At 43.0% G+C, this 15745-nt stretch overlaps 1 protein-coding gene across 1 annotated transcript; it reads left to right on the top strand.

The window, feature by feature from the left end:
• Nucleotides 1-11814: 11814 nt before the first annotated feature.
• On the top strand, nt 11815-13759 carry LOC147602995 (uncharacterized). The gene is made up of 2 exons (XM_086797381.1): nt 11815-13091; nt 13230-13759. The coding sequence occupies exons 1-2, from the start codon at nt 12404-12406 to the stop codon at nt 13556-13558; spliced, it is 1017 nt and encodes a 338-aa protein (XP_086653507.1). The 5' UTR covers nt 11815-12403; the 3' UTR covers nt 13559-13759.
• Nucleotides 13760-15745: the final 1986 nt, after the last annotated feature.

Raw genomic sequence — 15745 nt, 5'->3', positions numbered from 1 at the left:
GGCTCCATGGTAAAGGCACTTCTATAATGAGCTCTTGTGGAGAGTGGGACTTCTTCTTTGTGGTGTGTGTGCTTATTACTGTTTGGTGCATTGAGGAATACTCATCCCTAATGATACAACAAAAGAGACATGTCTCGATTACTGTAATTGTGGTTGTTGGGCTGCTTGTTGGTCATGGTCAACTTAGGATAAACCTAGCTCTAAGGATATACACTAAAATATTTGAAACATGTGGCATGGTTTGACCACTTCTTCTAGGAGCAAACCTTGAGGTTCTTGGTCCCACAGCATCATGTTTGCTCCTATTCCTTCACTAGAGCTTTGTTTGCCCAAAAATAAGGTAGTAAGCTCAGAGGATCGTGGTAGCTTATGTTTCTAGGTGTTCCATTATGACTTTGCTCACGTCTGTATTTTTTGACATATTCCTTTCCAAAGATCCTCGCGTAAGGTGGATCCAAAGAAGTCTAGCCTTCTTAACAAGGGAGCACTCTCTAGTTGAGGCCTTGGTGAGGACGTCCCTAGGAGAGGTTAGTGGTGGTGGGGGTGGCTTGGGAAATGAGAGGGGTGATAGTAGTAGTGGTGCTACAGGTGTAGGTGGAGAAATCTAAGGAGGAGAGGTAGGTGGTGAGGTGAGGCGAGGAGAGGGGGAGCTAATGTAGAGGGTTGTTCTAGGGGAAGGGGTGTCAAGGCATGTTCTTTGTCCTTGCCTTTTGGCATAAGTTCCTGAAGCATGTGTGGCTGAAGAGGGGCCTTAGGAAGGGCCACCTACCACCAGCCAATCCTGTTAGGGGACCTTCTTCAGACATGTCTTTGTTGCTAGACACATCATCATCATCTTTATCCTTGGAAGTGTTTGTGGTGTCCTCTTCCTCTTCCTTGATCTCGAGTGTTGGCTTCATGGATTAATAAAATTTAAGGGCCTCCCTTTATTCCTCCTCACAGAGATATCTTGGGGGGTAGGCCACATGATCGTGTTCAAGAGGTGGTGCGTTGTAAGTGCACATCAATTGCATTTGTTTCCAACGTCTATGGTATAGGACAAGGATGTTGATGGGTGTGTAGGCACTACTAGCCTCTATAGTGAGATGGTGATAGGCCTCATCCATGATGTGCCAGCCATGTGTGCATCTAGTGGCCCTATTTTGATGATGTCAATGGAAGCGAGGTATGGGCATAATAACTCAATGGTGGGAACAAAAAGGTCGATGAAGTCACCCTTCATTTAGGCATCAGAGAAGGTGAGGACTTGGCAATAGGACTAGAGGTTGAGGTAGAAGACATGGTAAGGGAATTGAAAGATGGTGGAGGGCTTAGTAAAGGGAGATGCTGTTTTTGAAGAATAGCATGGTGGGGATGGTGTAGGAGGCATAAGGGATTTTGGAGAGGATTGTGAAAAAGGCGGTGGTGGGAATCTCCTCATTGATGAAGATGTTGTGTTGGAGGTTGAGCTGCTGAAGGGTCTAATGCTACAATTTTAGGAGGCCCAAAGGGTTGTTGTGAGGAGGGATGGAGAGTCTAGGAATAGGTCGATAGTTGTATCCATCAGGTTGTCCACATCCCTCTCAAAGGTGACATGCTCTTATTGGGGCCTAACCTTTAGCTCCATAATGTGTTGTTTGAGTTGAGCAAACGGTGGTCAAGTTCTTTGCATCGATGGCTTTCTGAAAATCCTTGCGATGCTCAGACATCTGGTTGTGGACCTCATCCATGAGCTGTTATCGGTTGCATGTCATGGTCTTAGCTCTCTAGAGTGCTGCAGTCTAGGGTAAATTCCTCTTGTATTTATGCTTTGGTTGCTTTGGTCCACCTCGACTTCGGTGTGTAGTACCTCCAACTCTCGTTGTTGGTAGATGAGTGGTTCATGAGTCAACTTCAAGGGCTTACACTTGTTGGCAGCCTATCATTGAGAGTGATGGTAGTGTTTTTATGAGTTTTCAGCTAGGCAATGATGGAAGCAATGTGCCATCATGTGCCAGGAGAAGTGCTTATTAGGCTACATCCACCTACTCCTTTTATCACACCATGAAATTGATCACGTGCCTAGAAATATTATGGATCATAGAAGAGAAGGCGACAAAAAAAAAAGGAAGGTGGCACTGAGAGTTTAGTATGGCCTAGGAGAAGCTTTCAACAGAGGTGAGATTTTCACCTGGATCCACTTGTTAGGTTTTAGTAATATTCTAGGCTTCTTGAACTGGACAATCTAATTCCCTCGAAGTGAACTGCATGCTGGCACTTCCCTGTACCATCTTAGTGATAAGGATGGATTTATGGGAGAGGGGTCACTGAACTGTGCTGGCTCTTCTAGGTCCTAGTTAGCACTAGTTGGCTCTTATAGGTCCTGGCACTTGTGCCTATGATGACTCTACTGCTCTACTATCAGCCGTGTGGTGGTATCCATTAGGTTTGTTTCCAAAAAGGAAAAGGTCTCGCTGTGCTGGCAGTGGTCTCTTGATCCAACCTCTACTTCTTGGGGCTAGGAGAGTCGAAAGGGTAAGGAGCTATTAGGGTTTACTACTACCAAGGAGGCTTGCTCCTTGAGTGGCTACACTGTGGTAATTGTAGGGTTTAGGGAGCTTTTCCCATCCCTTGGTGTAGTAGAAGACCTTGGTGTAAGAGGACCATGGGCTGCTCCAAACTTGCCGATCATGTCTAGGTAGATACTGTGGAGGTCATGATGGAAGTGGTCAGCCCAGTTCACTGGGGCAGACCTTGCTTGAGGTGAGCCAGGAGGGAGAGGTTACACCTCCTTTTGTACTTGTCCACCCAATGGAGATTGGTCATAACATGGTGAGGACACGAACTCGGTTAAGTAGATCAGGTCAAGTGCTGTCCTCCCATTTTATTCCATCTTTGTTGAGACTAGGCCCCTAATAATGTCTGTGACTTCCTTATGTTGTGCTCAGCTTCTGGTAGGTAAGGCTCTTCTGGTAAGGCTCTATACTTAGGGCAAATGCAAGGCTTCATGGACCATATCTACTAGAGGGCCAAGGGGTCAAGTCAGCACCTATAGCATCATGGACTGGTGCCACTACTGAGGTGGGTGTCATAAGAGGAGATGAATCTAAAGTAGGTATTAAGGTCAGGCCCCCAAGCTGCTGGAAGAGCTACTAGCCCATTGAGTCCAAGTCTATGAAGGTGCTCCATGACTTCTGTCTCGTGGCAATCTGGGAACACTCTTGGGTGTGGTAGGTGAGCTTGTGCTCCACCTTCTTATTCGATTGCATGCGGCTATGAATCCAGTGGCTACTTGAGCAGCTTCACTCTCCCAGTGGTAGGGAGATGTCGATGACAGCTACCTGGTATTCCAGGAGCTTGGCAACCTTATTCGACTTCCTGTTCTTAGTAGGTGTGAGGAGCAAAGTATCTGAAGAGATCTCAGAGGCCCCTATTGTAGTTGGCCATGAGGATAGTGGAGGAGGCAAAAGAAGATTAGGAGGCAGAGAGGATTTTGGATAAATTTGATAATAGTTTGGCTAGTGGAGTGAATTAGAAAATTAGAGGACGGCCTTCTATATTTATAGCTTTTGCCTGGGAACATACATATGCAGTGGATATGTACATTCATAGTTATTCTTGGGAGCGTGTATATGTAGAATGGTGTACGTGCATTCATAACTCTGAACGTGCATGTTAAGACGTGAATGTACATGCATAGAAACATGAAAACGTGCATGCATAAAAAATGGAAACATACGTGCACAGATGAGAACATGCGTGCACATCTTGTATAGGGTTTATTCATCTATTTTTTTTATTTTTGATTTTTTTAAATGATGGAGTGCATTAGTCTCCATCCTTCTTCTTTATTCATCTATTTTTTTATTTTTGATTTTTTTAAATGATGGAGTGCGTTAGTCTCCATCCTTCTTCTTTCTTCTGTCTTTGCTTTCTTCTTTACCCCTTCTCAACTACTTTCTTTGACACTTTTTCCACATTCTTCGACATTTTTCATGGGTTTTTTTGAGTGGTATCCCTCTTCATTTGGCATGGATGAGGTACCTATTTTTGGCATAGTTAGCAAGGCTTGAGAGGGAGGCCGGTTGTGGTAGGGAAATTGGTGGTGCAAGGCCCTCAACTTCATCATAGGCTACTAATTTCGAGGTGGTGGAAGGAGGTATGTTTAGAGATGGTCATGGTGCTCCATGAATTGGTCAATTTTTATCTTACCCTTTGCTAGGGTTGCACGTGGGGTTTCCGTGTTGTTGGTAGCCTTGGGTTGCCATTGTTATCTCTCCTTGCTTATTTTTGTTGTGACTAAAGAGGTTGGGGAAATCAATGGTGTGACCTTATGGACCTAAATAGATCTATTACCTTCATAATACCCTTGGGCCACTAGGAGCATGTCAGGCACACCCACCATCTTTGGGTAGTGCATTTTGTTTGTCAAGGTTGTCTTGTTTGACGGGTTGGTTTTAACTATGCTACTTTGGATAGCCAAAGTTATTGGTGTAGTACCCTTGGGCTTCCACCATCTTGACGAACCAAGTTCTAGTTTGGGGTTGGGTTTGGGCGGTTTGCCATGTGATCTAGTCGCGGTGGCATGGCTTTGATTGGCGTATGCTAGCCCTTCCTTTTGGGTACCTAGATTTTCCTTTGCCCTCCCTTATAGTAACAATATGTGCCCATAGTAGCATTACTTTTGGTACCCACACCATTTGTCGCCCTTATCATGGAAACATTTATGTTGCTGGGTGGTTGTGATTTTGTAAAATTAGAAATGTAGCAGCATTGGTGTTAATTGGGTTAGTTTTTAGAGAGGCCACTTGTGTCGACGAGGGGCTAGGTTGATCCTATTGAGGCAAGGATTTTAATGGAGCTTGGTGACATATCCCTATGGTTAAGTATAGAATAGGCCTCTTTTTACATGGCTTGGCTGGAGTTTAGGGTATTTTTGGATGTGCAATGGGTTTGGAGCACTTCTTTGATAGGAGAATGGTTTTCTCCTGTTGAAGTTTGATAACAAATAGGCTCCTTATTGTCATTAGGACAATTTACAAGGTGAAATTCACAAGTCCCAGTTTATTTGGCATCGATTGTGCCCCATCCATCCTCATCTGAGAAGCACTTCTTCATGTATGATACATGTAGGCATAACATAGAACTTCCCTTCCCCAAGGGATTATTTTCAATGTAAAACAACATGGTAGTGAATGATCCTATGCATGAGGTTTTGAATGTGTTTGCTCCTTTAACTCTTACTTTTGTAGGTGTTAACAATGGTTGTCGTAATGCATACCAGCTGCGTGGGACATTAGGTTATAGATAGCACCTATGTCGATGATAGCACTATATTGGCATATGAGATCCTAAGGCATTGATGTTCCTCCCCCTATTTGATTGCATTGCGGCTATATATACATGATAGACATTATTGCCATCTTGAATATCGTGACTTAAGATTTGACCTGGGGGACTTTGGGCCTCTAGTGGTTCTAGGTAGTTAGCATCCCCTCTATTCCCTCTTCCTTCCCCTTAGGCATTTATGTCAAGGTGAATAGGCTCATGGGGATCATTATGGGAATAGGTGGTTGTTGTGGCATATTGGAGGCAGCAAGGGTAATTCTAGAACTCTTACAACTCACACATACTACCCTAAGTGAGGTGTGTGGCAAGCATGGGTCTTGCTGGTGGAGCTGATAATGCCATGTGTGTTGGGCGGGGGTGGAGTTAGTGTGACTAGTGGTTACCTCTGAGATTAACTCTTATATCAATGGGTAGTATCATGGTTTCCCATCCTCATACAATATAGACACTAGATTCCTCCATATCTCGATCTGAGCTGGGGGCATTCCGTGCTTATGTGGTTTGACATGATATATTAAACACTAGAATAACTCAAGTTTGGGGTATAGATGCGGTTGACCTATGTTATCTTTCTTACCCCAACCTTCCACTGCTCAATCATTTGTTGCATGAGTGTGACCGCTATGCTAGTGTGCGACGTGTGGCTCTTTTCCTTTGTCACACTGATCTTTGAAGGTAATCTACCAAAGGATGCTTGAAAAGGGGTTCCTTCACGGAGATTCCTTAAAGAAGTTCCCATGAAGTTATCGCCAAAGTCTATGGCACTTCTATAGCATAGCTCAAAGTTTTTATAGTTTTTTTAGTATAAGGCATTATGGAAGGTTGAATAAAGGATTTCTTCCAAGAATCTCCTAGTTAACTGTTCGTCAAAGAATTTATCATTTGTCAGAGCACTGAGAGTGAAGGTATCTTACTCTATTGATGTATTCTTAATTGATTCTTCCTCTTGCTATTTGACATGGTAAAGTTGATCAACTAGGTTTCATCGGGTTCCCTAACATCGACGAGAGTAGCCAATTGTGAAATTCGTCTTCAAGGTGTTAAAGCCAGCCTTGTCTTTTGGTTTCATTAGATGAAAACCAACGACTCAACTTTCCCTCCATGTAAGGCCAAAGGCACTTACACATACAAGGTCATCATGCCAACCAAGTGTTGCACATCTGATCAAACACTTATAGGTGCGCAATGGGGTCTCCAATCCCATTGAGCTTGGACATCAATTTTGCGATTTGTATAGGCTTGATAGTATTTTGGTATCTAGGGTTTAGTTTGGTGTTATAGTTGGTGGTGGTGTTGCTTTGCTAGCCCCATAGCTATCCTCTCCCTATTTGGGTTACTATCATCAAGATATCACTTCTTCAAGCCATATTTTTGTATTGTACGATGCGCTTCATGTAAATTTACATCCCTACCATCCCACCTCATTTGTTCCACTATGAGAGGTGTGGATAAGAATGCCACACTTACATTTGAACTAGTTCACCATCATCTAAAGTACCTAACTATCCTACACTAGTGAGGACATGGCATGCCTTAATGCTAATAACAACATTCCAAAGACCTTTGATAACCAATGTGTATAACGTATCATATAGGATCTCAACGGGTAATTGGTCCCATCAAGCTTATCCTTAGCGAAAAGCATCCCAAATACCTTACCATTTTAGCCATCAAATCTCTAACAAAAAGTGCAAATATCTCAACAACCTGTAAGATTATCATAATGTCCACTAAATACAACCGAGATAGTAGGTAGTCATAGTAGATGATTGATGATGAAGAGACCTGCAAAGTGTAAAAAATAGTAGAGTGTAGAAATGTTACTAGCAAGGATGCAAAAGTCGATGATAATGAGAAGGATGTTGATGAAGCTATTGATGATGAGCTCGAAGATGCGATCTCGATGAGACGGTGGAGAGGCAGCGCGATGACCTAATATCTGCACACCAAATTTATGCTATTACACTATTGAAAACCTAAAATCAAACAATGGTAGTTCTAACTGACACTCCCTCGGGATGTTTCTGAAAACCTTAGCATGCTAATAGACCCCAAAATACATTTGAAATGGCTCGAAAGTCACAAAAAGCATGTTTACAAAGTTACAAGGTATACCTTCTCCACCTAAGAGGATAGCTCAATGTGAGATAATAAAAAAAGTAGCTTGAGGAGGTGACAAGAGAAAACGATGAGAGCAAACGATAGAGGCGAGAGCTAAGAGAACCTACTTTGATGCTAGTTGTTAGAGTGGAGATATAGGTTTCAACATACACAAAGATTTAGAAGAGATGTAGGAAGCACAACACTCAAAGTAGATTAATGAGAATGAGTGAAATACAAGTGAAGTGACATGATCAGGTCACTTACACACTCACTCATAAGAGTGTGTATACATGCTTGATGGAAAAAACCTCCTAAGAAAGAAAAAAGTACCCTGGCTCATTATTAGCTCAGCTTCGTGTGCCACCTTGTCTTCTAGATCGGCGCGTTACTTCAGGTAGAGATCAAGCTTATCAGCATCAAGTTATAATCCGAATGCAAAATCAGCCCAATGACATGCCCGTGACAGTCGACAACCTGCTGCTCTACTGACAGTCGATGATCTGCTATGCTGACACAGTTGACAACCTGCTGATAGTCGACGACCTGCTGATAGTCGACGACCTGCTACTAATAATCGATGACTTATTTCGTGGTCGGGTTTACTTTCTCGGAGTCAGCTGCCCAAGTCAGCTGCTGTCGGAGTCAGCTGACTTTATCAGAGTGAATTGTCTGAGTCAATTTTTGTTAGAATCAGCTTCGAAATCAGTTGTCGAAATCAGCTGTCGGAGTTAGCTATCGGAATCAGATCTTGTTTCACACATCAGATCTTGTTTCACATTTATTCTCATGCATATCTAATTATGGGAGGGCTTTACTTAAACCATTTGGGATCAATATTTGCATTAATCATTTATTTTCTTATAAAGGGACTAGACACTATCTCTCTAAAAGGTAAGACCTTCTCAAATGGCCACCAAGATAGATAAATTTGAAGGGACAAGCTTTCATACATGGTAGACCAAGATCAAATTTACATCAATGAGAAAGGGGTTGTAGAGCATTGCCAATGGGAAGGAGAAGAAGCCTACCACCAGGGAGGGAGAAGCATTGTGGGTTAACAAGGATGAAAAGGCTCTTGCCATCATAGCATTAGGCTTAAGTGATCAGTTTATCCATCACATAGATGGAAAAAACACTTCAAATGAAGCTTGGGAAGAGTTGGCCACATTGTTTGGTGCTCAAGCTAAGAGCACCAAGATTAGCCTTCTAATTCAATTCTTTGAACTTAAGTTAAATAGGGGAGAGCCTCTTGCCTCTTACTTAAATATGATGAGAAGCCACACAACTTAGGGGGATTAACTTAACTATGGAAGAAAATGTATGCATTGCATTATTGTTAAAAAGTTTTCCCCACATGAGGACTATAGCAACATAGTCACTACCCTCACCAACTTGCCTTCTCTAAAACTAGCTGACAACATCACTACAGCTCTTTTGGAAGAGGAAAAGAAGATCAAAAGGTAAAACACCACCAACACCACTTTGCCTATATTCAAGATGAGGCCTACTTCACAAAGAAGAATTTCAACAAGTGATCTACATCGAAGCTAACATTTAAAGACAAAGGAGAGAGTAAGTGCCACTTTTGTGGTAAGCTTGGACACTTCTAGAGAGATTGTTACACCAAGAAGAGGCTATGTGCAAACTCGGTGGAGGACGAAGATGAAGAAGAACCTACTGATGTTGTGGCCTCTCATGAGACCAATTTTGTTGACACTGATTGGGGCCTTTAAATGCTCATATGGATCCTAACTCATATGTAAATCATTTATGCCAATTGTATCCTCTCATTTTGTACACACCGATAGGCCAGAATTAGAGTGAGATCTTAGGAGTCTGCGACCAAAGCAACTGGAGTGAGTTTCAAGTTGGGGTCATAGGTGTTGTCACTGCTGCTGCTGAAAGTGGGTAAGCCATGTAGCTTCCCATGGACTACTGCCAAGGTTGTGGGTCATCAATTTGAGGGAGGGATTATTGGATAAAATTGATGAATACATGGGGATGAGAGATAATGTATGAAGCAAAACCTTAGGAAAAATGTGTGCAAAGGTCAAATTTGTAATCACCAAGCAGTAAACTCTCAAAAGGATTCATGCAAGTAGGTGGAAGCAACTCGTGGGGAATCAAGTAGGTGAGAGATCATGGGTGAGGGAATATAACCGGTTGACAACTCACTTTACGGGCTAGAATGAGAGAGAGAATGTGGTACCATCTCATTGTGATTTAAGCAAGATTAGGGTTACCTAATTAGATGTACTCAAAGAAGCCTATATAATGAGGCTCTCGTATTTTATATCATTATGCTAGTCATTTTCTAATTACTTTACTTATTGCTAATCACTTAGTTATGTGCATGCTTAGACTTAATCCACCATGCTGATGCTTGTCTTTAATTCACCATGAACTTTAACATCTAGGATGCTTCAATTCATTCAATAGAATATAAAGTCCAATAGAAAAAAATAATTATAAGTTCAAAAGCATTATCTTTATATGCTACAACTTTAGCACATGTGTTCTGTATAGTACAGAGGATAATCCTAAAAAAGGCTACACTACATACATGAACACTCCATTATGCATAAGCAACTACTTTAAGGTCTAGGTTAAGTCAAACATGGACAATGAAGTTTGAAGAGATGGAAATGAAACAAGTAATGGACAAAACTCATATGAACTTGTGAAACAAAAAAGCACAATAAAAAAGATTTTATGACAGTAACATGACATAATGTGGACAAAGAAGCTTGACATAGTACATCAACAAAGCTAATATATACAATATGATGTTAAAACATGGTCTCATAATCTCAACTTGCATTACCGTGCATGTAAGGTCGAGAACAATGTGAATGCACTTTCACTTTTCATTTGAAGTAATGTAAAGTATAAACTTCAACACATTATACTTGCCAAGTGAAGATTCAACATCTTGTAGAGTGCTCAAGTATACTTGAAATCTAACATAACTTGTGCATTATAGTTGCAAAGTGAAGATTCAACATCTTGTAGAGTGCTTAAACATACTTGAAATCTAACAAAACTTGTGCAATTTTACATAGGTTTTAAATAACAAACAAAATCATAGAGCTTCATTTTATACTCTTATTCAATTGAGTTTGTGATGACTGAAAAGATCATCATTTTTTTGAATCACGAATTTAAGAAATTATTTTAAGGATATCAACTTAGTTAAAAAAGCAATTGTGTTTATCAAACTTTAATGATTGACAAGACTTGTGAGTATGGGGCTATGGAAAAGAGTGCGATCATGTGCACTGTGTGTATAATTCATTGCTTTAATCTTCATAGGTTCAATACTAATGTGTAAAGCTACCTCACCACATGTGAGAGTGTGCTCAATATTTGGTGTGGGGCAATAATTAGGCTATTTCCACCTAGAGAACTTAAAGATAAAGCAACATTTACAAGCATATTACATTTCTACCATGGGACTTCCCTATTTTTTTATGTTTAAAAGAGTGAACATGTCTAATTATGGTTGTGCACAACACATTTTCTTGAAAGTAAGCCTATTTCAGAGTCTACAAGCCACCTCAGTCAAAGTAGTTAAGGTAGTTATTGTGATTGCATGGTATGATGCACATGTTTTAGAAAAGGTATTTCAACAAGTCTTTCTTTGTATATCCAAAACTAAACAGGTTCAACTCTACATAAGGCTATTTTGATGTTTTGAGATCTATGCCAATCATGGAGGGGGGTGCATGTTGCTTATAATAAATTCACCCTTGTATTGCTTATGATTGATGCTTGAATAGTTTTTTCTTAAGGGCAAGGGAGTAGATGTTCCATGCAATCTTCTTTTCTTGGGGCTTGGCCGAGTGAATGACATAACACAAGATTTGTGAAGGAAAGTGCCAAAGCTTAGATCAAAATCTCCCTTTAATTTGGCATGCACGAGTAGTTGAAGCAAGTTTACAAATGGGATAAACACCAAATGGAACCCTATATGCACTAGCTAGAGATCCTCATGAAAATGCTTTTACATATATGCTTTCTTTTCCATCACTTTTTGATAAGGAGGTAGACTAGAATCACTTTTGATAGGAGGAAATTTTCGCCACTATGAATCGAGATTCTAGATAATTTGAATAAAGGATGTGCTCTTGCTAGCTTATTTAGTTATGAGCACTCGAGGCCTTGGGAAAAAAAAGGAACATGAGAAAAAAGTAAGAGGTTCCAAGTAAAAGCCACCCTTTCATCTTTTGGAGGAGTGTATGTGTACGGAGTACATGTAGGTGTCTTTGACCATGGTCAAACTTTATTAGGGCTAGGCCCGAGGGAGGGGAGGGGAGGGGACGGGACGCATGGGTTGTTTTGTTGGGTTGGGTTGGAAGGCGTATGAACTACGTGAGGTGCCGAGACTCGAGACTAAAAAATGGGAGTTGGAGTTGAAGCTGGAGCTGGAGGAAGTGCCTCGGTAGCTACGCCTAGTAGCTGTAGGAGGGCTCAGGGGAGGGAGCGAGGGACGGTTATGTTAACCCATGTTAACGGGAGGGGCAGTTCCGAGGCATAGTAATCAGGGGGGGGGGGTCTGCGTCTGCTAATCACCATGTGTTGAGCTTTCTGTCCCTTCTCCAGCTCTGCCCACTTCCCCTCGGCCTCTCGCGCAGCTACCTTTCCTAACTCAACTCTTTCTCATCGTGGAATAGCTTAGCTGCAACACTAGAGACAGTTGCCGACCTTGGTCATTGACCTCAGCTGTGAGGTGCCTCGTTGATTGCAGGCTACAGGAGTGGCAAGAGGTAGGTACGTCATACTGAGTGATGTTCTGCAGACTAGAAATTTGGGGGTGAAGGAGCTGTTTTGGAGGTCCGTCATGACCAAAGCCATGCCGTGTTCTTGGTAGTGTACGCACGTTGAGTAGAGCTGGAGGCCAATGACAAGGGAGTGAGGTGATAATTTTTTCTGGGAAGCATAGTGTCATTGCAAGGGAATTAGAGGAGCTGAGTGAGCAGGCAATGCACTTGCCATGGCCGAGCCTAGCAGTTCGGCGCTGGCGGTGGTCCCAGTGGAGGGCGTCGGAGGCGGAGAGATAGGGGGTCGGGAGTACCGGAAGGGAAACTGGACGCTTCACGAGACAGTGGTGCTGATAGCGGCCAAGAAGAAGGACGACGAGCGGCGGCTCAAGGGCGGGGACAAGGAGAAGAGCCGGACGGCGGAGCTGCGGTGGAAGTGGATCGAGAATTACTGCTGGCACAACGGCTGCCACCGCAACCAGAATCAGTGCAACGACAAGTGGGACAACCTCCTCCGCGACTACAAGAAGGTGCGCGACTACGAGATGAGGCTGGGTGCGGGAGGAGGGGCGGCAGAGCCGCAGCCGCAGCAGCAATCCTACTGGCAGTTGGAGAAACACGAGCGCAAGGAGAAGGGCCTGCCCTCCAACCTTCTCTTTCAGGTGTACGAAGCCCTCCACGAGGTGGTCGACAAGCGCTACCCTCTCAGGCCCCCGAACCATCAACAGCAGCAACAACAACAACAGCCGCCATTGCCCCAACTACCGCAGCCACAACTGCAACCGCAACATCATCCTCTCCAGCAGCATCATCTCCAACAACCGCAGCAGGGGACCAGCTTGTTGTCGGACAAGCCCATCCCCTTACCCCAGCAAACACCGGCTCACAGTAGCGCTCCGACACACCTTCATCCGTCGTCAGGTATTGCCCAGCTTTTATCTCTGCACATAAAAACTCAGGTAGCTCTCACGCAGTAAGTCATTACAATTAGAGGTTTCCTTATTTCTTTGCCCACTAATTTGTTCAAGAATCAAATGTCGATGACTTGCGACTTTGCAGATCCATCAGAGAGTTCACAGAGTGAAGGAAGCGAGATCCCACCCTCACCCGCCAAGAGGCGCAAGGTGGGCAAGGGTAGTGTGCATGGCTTAGGGCCTGCCGTGGCGAGGAGCACGTCGGAGCTGACTCAGACGCTTCTGGCCTGCGAGGAGAGGAAGGACCAGCGTCACAGGGACCTGCTTGGCGTAGAAGAGAAGAAGCTGCTGCTAGAGAACACCAAGACAGAGATCAGCAGGGAGGGCATTGCAGGTCTCATCACCGCCATCAATAACCTCGCCAGTGCCGTCCTCAGCCTGGCCTCTGACAAGAATTTGACGGCAGGAGACTGAGTCCCTTCTCTCGTCATACAATCTAGAAAAGATTATAATACTCCATTATTAAACTACACAGTCGTCGTGGCATTCTTTGGTGATAGTGTCAAACGAAACGCTAACAAGTTTCTTTACAAATCCTACCTAGGGGATTTTTGCTGGAGCTCTGCTCAGCAAGATTTGCGCATGTTATACATTGAGAGCCTTTTTGTGTTTGGAAAGGGGGAGGGGAGGGGGCCCGGGGAGAGGGGGAGGGGGGGTATGGCAGAGCTAACAATTAAATTACTCTGACCTCGTCTCAATGGTCACTTGAAGTTTGTGAAATGTTCAGACCACAATACACACACCCTTCCCTTTGATCGTCTCGTCTAAGGACTCGGGAGGAGGGTAGATTCAATTTGCAAGTGCAAGGTCCTACGTGTTATTGTCCCTCTACATAGGCTTCATCCTTAAATCGCCGCTGTCATAAGCATGTGCTCCGTTGTTTTTTTTTCGGAAAGTGCGTGCTGAATTTTTACTTTCGTGTTTTTTTTTCTCATCTATTTCTTTCGCCATTAAAACTGGAGCGATGCGCCGATGGCATCCAACTTGGCTTTTCCGCTTTGCATTGACAACTTTGGTCGGGAAAGTTCTTGTAGGCACGTAGCGGGCACCCTCGCATGGACATTGGAGAGGGTTTGACGGCGGGATAGGTGTCTATAGCCAAAGACCGGGACGAAACATAGTTTTGAATTATGCATAGCACTCACTTTTTATAGAAAATAAATCTCAATATATATTTAGTTCAAAAGGATATTATTTGTGTATTTAAAATATATTAAACAAGGTACCTTAATTGCAAAATTGGCACTACTACGAGTGGGCCAGCAGTCTCTGTGGATTGTGGGGCCCTGTGTGCATGTGGATTGTGGGCACTGGGCAAAAGATCCATGGAGCAGTACAGTTCAAAAGGTCACACTGAAAGCTCCAAGGCGATTCCATTAATAGCGTTCGAGTGTGTACATTTCTTGTGATAAGATTTTCCTTAATGGTTCGACCCCCCACATAAAAGTCGAAAGCTTACAAAAAGTAACGAAGGGCCTACTAGTTGAAGAAGTGCTAATTTGGGCGCAATAAGTAAATAAATATTGGGCTTTTTGCTCAAGCGTGATTGGAGAAGTGTTGTATTGGCATCCCATATCACTAGAGAGCACTACTCTGAAACTTCAAACGCTGTCATTTGACCACGGGGTCCACACCCCACACACAATGTATAATGGCTTCTTTGGACAGCGCTCCCATCCATCCTCTGAGCGTCACGTTCAAGCATTGTGGTGGTGGTGTCTTGGTCCATTGTCGTTTGACAGGCTTGCAGTTCACAAAGGCCTGTGCCTCAAATTTTTTTGTTATGATTGTTACCCACGTTTATTTATTTGCTTTTGTCTTAGTGGTATAAATATTTCATTCGAAAGCTAGAATGTCAACCACATCGGAGAAACTTTTCAACGTTACGCTTTTCCTTGTAAAGGGTAAAATTTTGCCTTATTAGTGGGCAACCCGTGCTTTGCACGTCTTTTAAGACTCCAAATTCAAATTCTACCCAAACCTCCTCCTCTTCTCCCGAACCTCCAAATTCTTGCCACGTGGCAGCTTTGTGAAACTCTTCCTTAAGATAATATAGAGAAAAGAAGCGGTGTGACCTTCCATCAAGGACCGCATAAAGGTTTGAGGAGCTGTAAAACTTTGAATTGTGAGGCCATGGCCACTATAACGATTTTGCGGGTAAATAGTTAGTTGGTCTAGGTGGTTACTTAGTGCTCTGTTGTATTGTCTAAGCAATGTGGTAGTCTTTAGATGGGCCACACTTAGATCTAGTGAAAGTTCATGTGACATATTTTTTGTAGTGGTGGATTGAACGATATAATAACACATTTAAAAATCCAATGATTCGCCATTTGCTCATTCAAGAGGAGTTATATATGTTTTTTGGCTTTTGGAGACTTTGCTTGATAATAGTTATCTTTTTACTTTCTTATAGTGTGAATTATATCCCCACTATTGGCAACATTTGGTGGACCATTCATTGGTGGGGAGCCTTGTCAACGCGGGCATGTTAGTATCATGATTAAGTAAGCTCGCACTAAACTCTCTTTTTAAAATAATTTAAGAAGCCAAAAGCATGCGAAGTTGAAGAAGAGTTTGCCACAACTTCTTGGTATATTGAGA

Source organism: Cibotium barometz, chromosome 65, assembly GCF_041138505.1.
Source record: "Cibotium barometz isolate CiBa-2024 chromosome 65, ASM4113850v1, whole genome shotgun sequence".
Taxonomy (NCBI): domain Eukaryota; kingdom Viridiplantae; phylum Streptophyta; class Polypodiopsida; order Cyatheales; family Cibotiaceae; genus Cibotium; species Cibotium barometz.
This window is presented reverse-complemented; position numbering and strand designations above follow the sequence as displayed.